This window comes from Microtus oregoni, unplaced genomic scaffold (assembly GCF_018167655.1).
Source record: "Microtus oregoni isolate MIOR12 unplaced genomic scaffold, Mior012 000005F_ref0000423, whole genome shotgun sequence".
Taxonomy (NCBI): domain Eukaryota; kingdom Metazoa; phylum Chordata; class Mammalia; order Rodentia; family Cricetidae; genus Microtus; species Microtus oregoni.
Genome location: NW_024543064.1, coordinates 55,038,176 through 55,047,658, shown reverse-complemented (window position 1 = coordinate 55,047,658; position 9,483 = coordinate 55,038,176). Strand labels below are relative to the sequence as shown.

Here is a 9,483-nt window from a genome sequence, read left to right as displayed (position 1 = left end):
AGGAGTTCCACTGTGTTGCTCAAGCAGTCTGCCTTTGGAACAAATACCTCCACTAAACCCAACCACAAATTCCACAATCAGTATGTAATTAGGAAGTGTACCTACTCTTATGAATCAAGTAATAGGATTGGTTTTAAAGATTTTTGCTACCTATAGGGAGCATTCTCGGTGCTTGAAAAATGTACAGAAGAAATAAAAAGAAATCTTTATAAAAGTGCCTTTTTCATACATACACCTCACACATACAGCACTTAGGACTATGTCTGACCCATAGAGTGAATATATTTTATAAGTGCTAAGTGTGTCAATCAACAAAACACTCTGACTTTACATCTCTTTACAGTTGAGCTTTATTGATTAAGCTTAGGCCTTCATTAAAAACCAACAACAGAACAGCTGGCTTCCCTTGGGCCCCATGTACCAGCCAACAACTTCAGATGCCTTACTAGAAGCCAGGCTAGTCCTAGGGAGCCCACATAATAGTAATATTATATATGTTGTTTTAAACATTTGTATGTTGTAAATACAAATCTATGTATCCATTTGCAACTTAAATATATAAATATATTATACATTATAAAAATTTCCATTTGAAACTAAAATAACAACAAATAACTCCTTAATGAGTCTGTGGATTATGTGTGGAAAGTGAGAAATGCAAATAGATATCCCTTTTTATTCCTTTTTCCATCAGTCATTCCACTAATCACAAATTATCACATTTTATGATTTTCCAACCACTGAAGCTGTTGATAAACATTATCTCAGATTTTTAGTATCAGCCTATGAGGATGGATACAATCCTGGAAACATGTTAGAGCTATGTTTGCACTGGACGTGGATTTCATGGCTCTAAACTGGACTTCTGTGTGTGTGTTCTAGGGTTTCAAAAGGCATTCTGATATCACAATAAAATCATCAGATATCTCACCAAGAGCATTCTCTTTGAGAATAGTTACCTCCTTACTCCTTTCAGTACTTCTAAGTAATTTCAAATCCTGGTGACCACATTTTATCCCAATTCATAATTATTTATTTATTTATATACGTGTATTTTTGAGATTATAATATAATTACTTATTCTGTAGTCTAAAAATATATTTATATGAAATATAATTTATATACAATAAATACTATTTAAATGATATACTTTCATATAATAGTTTGGCAGCAAAAAGCAAGACTTTAAAATATTCAAGTGATATCTTGAAATATTTCAAGCATTTTGTTTTAAGTTTTGCAGGAATTAAAATATTGATAATCACTTGCTTCCTTAAATAGTCATAACTTTACATCTGATATCTAACTTTATGGTATAATTGTTTTTTATTGGAAAATGAAGTCATTCTTAGCATTAAAATTCTGTAATAATGTTTTAAGTAAAAAATCATGCCAGTAGTTATAAGGAATTAATTCTAATTTTTAGAATAAATCAGTAAAACACATTTTCGTGTGAGTAATAAAATGCTTCCTGAAACAGTATGGACATTTGTATGCAAGCACATGCATTCTCTTCTTATGCAAATATCAAAGATGCTTTAATTTTCCTGAGTATTTAATTGACATTATACATTGCAATGGGAGATTTGTCCAGAATCACGTTTATCTGAAAGCAAAGGTTCCTGTCAAGCCATATACACCAGAAAGCTAAGCAAGAGAAACTGCAATGAGCATCTCTGTGCACATTAAAGGAAACTGTGAGCTCCAATGGTGATGATGCTGTGTGATGGTTATTACATACAGACAAAACTTACCACAGTGACAATTTGGACTTGAAGCCCAGACCCTGGTGTTTTATTCTCAGTTGTACACTCGGTGCACAGCGTAAAAGGGACTATTACCCAGTCTTCTCTTGTCTATGTCGGTCCAAAGAGAAAATGTCATCCCCTCCACTCATGTTCTGCTTCTGGTATTTTTGCAGAGTGTCTGTAGCTCTCATGTAGAAGTAATGGAGAAGAGGTGCAGAGAGACTCTGAGCGTTGCTATAAAAGACAGTCTTTCCTTTGGTGCTTACTGGAACAGCTCGAATATATATGACTTCTTATCAAGAACCAAGCGGAAGAAAGCTTAGCACATGTCATATTTTTTCTACATTAAAAGATAATAACAATGAAACGTGTTTGTGTTTTTTTAAAGGATGAAAGTTAACTCTTCTTTTAAATTTAAAACTCATCCTAAATTTATTAAAAAAACAAAAATTCTAGGAGCACCTACACAATAGCCCACCCTTTGTGCAGTGCTATGTATGAATCACTCAAGTTTATCCTAATCCCATATTCTAAATCTAGCATAAATCTCTGTTTCTCCTCTGTCCCACATCACTGCCATTTTAGCACACCATATTCTTTATCATTTGGAATAAACAGGGAGGTCTTGATTTTAAAGATCAGATTACTACCTCTTACCATTATCTCTTACCTTTTTAATAGTCAATACCTGTGAGAAGAAAGGTGAGTATCTAAGCAACGGACTGGCATGTGCCACCTCTGTGATCCAGTCAAGGAGAAAATGACAGTTTTCATGGGGTGACAACATGAGATCCAGGGACGGATCACTTAGTTCGAGTTCTGGCTCTGACACACACTCATTTCAAAGGAAAGTGATTTAACTTCTCTATATCTTATAATTCTCCTCAGCAAAACAGGCAGTACAATTAGAACATACAACATAAGATGATAGGGAAGGATGATGTAACACACTCAGATGAGTTCTTAGCATTATGTGAAGCACAATGGAATAATTTCTTATTTATAAGATATTACTTGATAATTATAATTAATTAGTAGCTCTAAGATTATAACATACTTTTTCAATATTTAAATGTATGGATTATTTTGAAGCAAACATTTGTGGCCTATTATATAGATAAAATATTAATATTTCATATAGGTATATATTATATATCTATAACATGCATGCTTTCATAAGTATGATATGTAGTGATGTGGCGAGCAGGCCTGCTTTTCATCCTGCCCGGCTCCCGTACGGCTAGTTTTACACCCGAAATAACAACACACAAATTGTATTCATTTAAACACTGCTTGGCCCATTAGCTCTAGCCTCTTACTGGCTAACTCTCATATCTTGATGAACCCATTTCTATTAATGTGTGTAGTACCACGAGTTTGGTACTTTTGCAATTTTTACATTTTAGCATAATCATAAATATTACTATTACATAAATTTAGTGTTGAATATTTTTTCTACAATATATGTAATACAAGCTAAAGTGATATAAAAAATTAAAGACAAGTGCACACATTATAATGTTAGTTGAAAATATACATGGAAAACTTTATAGTGAAAATTCCATATGTATGTTAACAATAACTTCTAATACATAATAGGCAAGTTTTCTTCCGGTTTACTTTGCTCTTCATAATACTTCTATGAAGTTACATCCATTCTGACAAGCATGTTGCAGGGGACAATGAAAATTCAAGAAAGTGTGAGGCAGTTTAGAGGCACAGATATATAACCGTAATAGACTGTATAAGGTTGTGAACATGGGAACAGTGGAAAGGAAGCACAAGTCACCGACTGCCACTTTCCTTTTACCTGGATTCCCAAGAGAAATCATAGTTACTGATCAGATCCTCCACTGATTAAAATGACAATCCCTTTCAAATCAGTATGCAAAACACACCACAAAACCGCAATCTAGGGCATTCAAGTGCTTTGATGAATAACATCTCTGATTGTATTTGTAGGAGGGAAGGGCGAAGGGACGGGAGCAGAATTGTGACTAACCTGGGAAGAACAGGGCAATTATCAAGCAGCAAGCAGTCTCTCCATGAATTTCACAACACACGAAGCTTCAGCAGGTGAGATCTCTTTCAGTCTAGCAAGCTGAGGTCTTTCCTACTGATTCCGTCGCCTCCCTTGAGGATCATAATTCCTAGTGACAACACAGAAACAATAATAAAGTGATGGTAACAACAAAGCCTCTTGGGACTGGCATCTCTTTCATGTCTGCAGGCTCTAAGGTTCTATAAATTGCCTCCACTTTGTACATGTGCATGATGGTCAAAGTTTCGTTTCAAACTGGAGCTTTCATCTACAACCAGGGGCCACCGAACAGTGGTACACATTTCTTCATCGCTCCCATAGAAAATGCCCTTGTCTTTATTCGTTGACTGATCTCAGCTCTGAACTGGTTCTCTAGAAGGATGATAGGATATGGTTGCTTTTTAGCAGATAGTGTTAATTCAAGGTAGACACAGTGTTGGGAGGCTAGACAGTAAGGATATCTTCATAATTTGAACCATTTCTTAGGAAATAATGCTGCAATCATGTGTTAATCTATATTACAGAAAAGATGTGTGATTTCTATGACATTATGCAGTCATGTGCCTAAGCTTTGTTTCCAATTTATATAACCAATAAATTCATAATAGAATCACTTCCAGGCTGCAGTCTAACAGTGGGTGCCTGTGAATTGAAAGTCCAAGAATCTAGTAGTTACTCAGCCCCATGAGGTTGGGTTTTCCGACTGGTCTGTATATGCTGGAATACCAAAGAAGTTAGCTACAATGCCAGGGAAGGAATGAATGTGCTCACAGGGTGAGGACAAGGAAGTGAGGATCAAAGGCCTGATTTCACTCTGGACCGGTAACTATCCATCATACTTTTTGTGTGGCTTCAAGAAGACCCATTCTTCCCTAGAGTGTGGTGTCAGGGCAATAAAAAGAAAAAAAATATATTTGAGAATTTACCCTGAGTAATACTTTTATTAAGAATCTATACCTGACTAAAAATATACTAAATAATAGTTGCCATGTCTATAGAAATGAGAGAAAATGGCATTTTTATCTTATATCTGTGATCTAAATATTTTTTTTGTAAAATGTGTTGCTTTGTCTTGGATATTTTCAATATTTTCATGGAATACAAAATGGTAATGGAATTTATAACCTAATAACCTAACAGGACTTGGTTCCTCCTCCTCCTTTTCCTCCTCCCCCTCCTCCCCCTCTTCCTCTTCCTCTTTCTCCTCCTCCTCCTACTTCTTCTAATTCTTCTCTCTCTCTCTCTCTCTCTCTCTCTCTCTTTCTCTCTCTGTCTCTCACACACACACATGAGTACCTATGAACACAGACACACATACAGTTCTATGATAACGAAGACAACCATAGATAAGGAAATAGAAATTGTAAATTCTGTTTTTTCTCTATTATATAGTTTTAACATTTTTACATACTATGTTTTTGATGTTTAAAATATAGAAACAGAAATTCTGTATTTTAAAATCTTACCTTAAATACTTAAGGTAAAGTCAAGGTGGAATTTACTGCACTTTAACTCTAAAGAGATTTTCTAACACTCAGTTTAGCATAAGAATTCACTAATTATCTTCAATTGAGCCACTAATCATGAATTTAAGAAAATACAGCAATATGCCACTAGTAACTAATTTATCCTATTAGCTTATGTTAGTATGTTAATTCAATATCATTATCCAGGTCATGTGATCTATATATACATATATTTAAATACATATGTATATTTTAATGTTAATGTTATTGATTTCAGTGAATGTTCAGTTTAAACTATGAGTTGGAAAATATTCTGGCTATAATTATAGACATACCACCCCCAAATTCTATAACTCTGTGGCAAGAATATTATTTGCTAGAATTTTAGTGACAAAATCAATATGTCTAGAAACTTGAGGTCACATCAGCATCTTAGTTTTATTCATGTCTTTTGAGACAGGATCTCAATTGAATCCCTGCCAGATATGGAACTCATTGTGTAGAATAGGCTTAACTTGAACTCATAGAGATATGCCTCCTTCTGCCTCCCTTGTGTCAAGACCAAACGTTTACCAAAAAAATTTAGCCACAAGTTTCATTAACAGGCATTTCTTATTATAGAAGGACCAGCATTTTTTTTTTTTTTTTTTGCCTACACCTGTGACCTATATGTCCTGTTTGTGTGTTTGTGAGCTATAAACTTTAAGGACTGCTAAGTACCTCTTAAAGTAGTCTTTTTTTTTTGGGGGGGGGCATTTAAAATCTTTGTTTTTTATTATTGAGAAAAGGAAAAAAAAGTTTCCCCCTCCTCCCAGCCTCCCGTTTTCCTCCCCCTCCTCCCACTCCTCTCCCCCTCCCCCCACTCCTCTCCTCCTCCCTCTCCAGTCTGAAGAGCAGTCAGGGTTCCCTGCCCTGTGGAAAGTCCAAAGTCCTCCCCCATCCATCCTGGTCTAGGAAGGTGAGGATCCAAACTGGCTAGGCTCCCACAAAGCCAGAACCTGAAGAAGGATCAAAACCCAGTGCCATTGTCCTTGGCTTCTCAGCAGCCCTCATTGTCTGCCATATTCAGAGAGTCCGGTTTTATCCCCTGCTTTTTCAGTCAAAGTCCAGCTGGCCTTGGTGAGCTCCCAATAGATCAGCCCCACTGTCTCTGTGGGTGGGCGTACCCCTTGTGGTCCTGACTTCTTTGCTCATGTTCTCCCTCCTTCTGCTCCTCATTGGGACATTGGGAGCTCAGTCCGGTGCTCCAGTGTGGGTCTCTGTCTCTATCTGCATCCATTGCCAGATGAAGGTTCTATGGTGATATGCAAGATATTCATCAGTATTGCTATAGGATAGGGTCATTTCAGGTTCCCTATCCTCAGCTGCCCCAGGAACTAACTGGGGATATCGCCCTGGGCACCTGGGAGCCCCTCTAGGTCCATGTCTCTTGCCAACCCTAAGATGGCTCCTTTAATTAAGATATGTGCTTCCCTGCTCCCCTATCCAACCTTCCTTTATCCCAATCATCCCGTTTTCCCAAGTTCCCCCCTTCCTCCCCTTCTCACTTTTCTCTCCCCATCTCCCCTTTTCCCCCTCCCACCCCACCCCTAGCTATCCTTCTGGTTATGGGAAGTAGACCAAATTGCCAGGTTAAAGTAGTCTTGATCCTAAATCCCATTATTGTTTCCTTGACAATTTCACATTGCCTCTTGGATTTTTGAGTACAGATTGGCAAATGAAATCAAGAGAATGGACCTTTCATTGACATTCTATTTTTCCAATTTCAGTAGTTTACTACTATAAAATAGCAGGTGCCATATTAACTTTCATGTACAACATTGTATTCTCATATTTGCTCTGCCTATGGCACAGGCTTCAGAGATAAAAAAAAATAATAATTCCTTTAGTCTCCTTCCTCTCAAGAGTTGAGGATTAAGCAGTATTGCTATGGAATATCAAAAATGAAGCATTGATTTTTAGCTAAGTAATTTGATTGCTAGACATACTAATCAAAAGAGTTCTTGAATGCATTGAATAACCTGTGATCACTGATATGGTAAGTACATTCAGTCAATGATCAAGATATATAAAATGGCAGGTAAAAAGTGTGCTAAGAAATCTGAAAATAGGCATACTGAGGATATTTTGCTACCATTGGATCAATGAATAAAAGGATCAAGGTATTTCTACTTTAGGCTCAGATATTTTGACCTTAGTAAGGACAGTTGCACATATTATTTATTTTCAGAGAATTTCAGAGAAGCCATTAAAATTAACTTTAAGTGTACACTGGGTGATTCATCGAGATAACAGTTTTAATAATTATATTGACTCTTTTGTGATGATGGAAATGAATATTCATAAATAGATACTTGCTACTCAAACAGGGTCTGCTGATGAATAATACTGATACCAATGGAGAACTTGTAAGAAATGCCTATTCAAGCCGGGCGGTGGTGGCGCACGCCTGTAATCCCAGCACTTGGGAGGCAGAGAGGCGGATCTCTGTGAGTTCGAGGCCAGCCTGGTCTACCAAGGGAGTTCCAGGACAGGCTCCAAAGCTACAGAGAAACCCTGTCTCGAAAAACCAAAAAAAAAAAAAAAAAGAAAAAAGAAAAAAAAGAAATGCCTATTCAAACAAGTCTAAATTATTTAGACCAGAAGAGCTAGATTTCCCTACAAAAGCTACTAAAACTCCTAAACAGTTTAAACTTTCAAACAGTTTAAAACTCTAGCCAGGGAGGAAAAACTTCTATTTTCATGCATTCCACAGTATATTAAAAAAAAAGATTATGCCCATAAAAGCATAAGTAAATTTAGGAACTGTCCCAAGCTTTCATAATATTGTCTTGCTAGGTTTTGCTTATAGGTAGAATATAAATTAGTGATATTTTTATTTCTTTATTGTGCTGACTAAAAGATAATTCTTTAAATATCTTTTTTTTTGCTTGGTCATTAAGTTTATTATCTTTATGAAAAACTCTTAATAGAAAATTGCTTTAGCTGTCAGCAGCCCGCTCCTGAGCTCTGAGGAAGCTTGCCTTCTTTTGAGCAACCCGATCTTTCTTCTGGGCAAGAGACATTTTGGGACGGTTCCACCTCTTCTTCTTCACTTCTCTCTTGGGCTTCTTCTCATAGACTGGATTCTCTCGTATAGCAGCATGGGCTTTCTTATACATCTCCTCCATCATGTCTGGAGTAACGTTGTTCTTTATGTACTGAGAGAACTGTTTCTTGTAAGCATCTTCATCTTCCTCCATTAGGTAGCGCATGTAGTCTGCAACATTCTGACCCATGATGTGCTTACGATGTACCTCTGCGTTGAACTCCTTGCTTTCAGAATCATAACCAGGGAATCGTTTGGTACTATGAGGAATAGACAAGCCTCCATCCACAGCTCCCTTCAGGGCCCCGAAAACTTTATTGCCAGTTGTAGTTCGAGCAAGACCAGCATCCAAATAGCAAGTGAAGGCCCCAGGCTGACCATTGATGCTTTCCACATTGTATTCATCTCCAGTCACCTCCACTTGGCCTTCATAGATCTTGTCCATACCAAACCTATTGAGAAGCCTGCGGGCCAGCAGCAGGCCGGTACAATAGGCGGCAGCATAGTTTGTCAGGCCAACTTTCACTCCGTATTTCGGCAGCTCGTGTGCGTAGGCGGCGCAGACTATCATGTCCCCCTCTATACGGGCATAGGCAATCTGGCAGATGATGTCTCTGTTAGTTACACGAACTAGCATCCTGTATTTGGGTGTGTTGTACTTATTTTTGTCTTGGATCACTAATCGTTTCCGAGCATAGTAGTCGGTTTTACCCTCTCGCCGCCTTCTAAATCTCACTTGGTATCTCTTGGAGTAGGCCTTGTTCTTGACAACTTTCACAAACCCCATGGTGCGGAGCAGAAACCCGCAATCGCGGCTCCACGCAGACCTGCGGGCCCGGCAGCGCTAGGGGTAAAAAGACCGGAGTGTCGTGCGCATGCGCAGTCTTCTTTAAATATCTTAATTTCATTGAGCGGCTTCAGTGAGACGGAAAAGCATTTTCTACAAAGTAATGACGTAGTGCACGGAAGTGGTCCTCATTGGTCAGGAAGGTCTGGATTTACTTTATCAGCCTCCTGGACTTCTGAATATCAAAATTCTAACCTTAATACTAGTGCAATGAGACGTCTCGCAGTGCTACAGGTAACAGTTTCAGTATAGCATAAGACACTTTGCGCGTATTTTATTTTATTATCTAAGTA

At 37.6% G+C, this 9,483-nt stretch overlaps 1 protein-coding gene across 1 annotated transcript; it reads right to left on the bottom strand.

The window, feature by feature from the left end:
• Window positions 1-8,180: 8,180 nt before the first annotated feature.
• Window positions 8,181-9,159, bottom strand: LOC121448338 (60S ribosomal protein L5-like). Its single transcript, XM_041652279.1, has one exon. It carries the CDS (start codon window positions 9,128-9,130, stop codon window positions 8,237-8,239), a length of 894 nt encoding a protein of 297 aa, XP_041508213.1. The 5' UTR covers window positions 9,131-9,159; the 3' UTR covers window positions 8,181-8,236.
• Window positions 9,160-9,483: the final 324 nt, after the last annotated feature.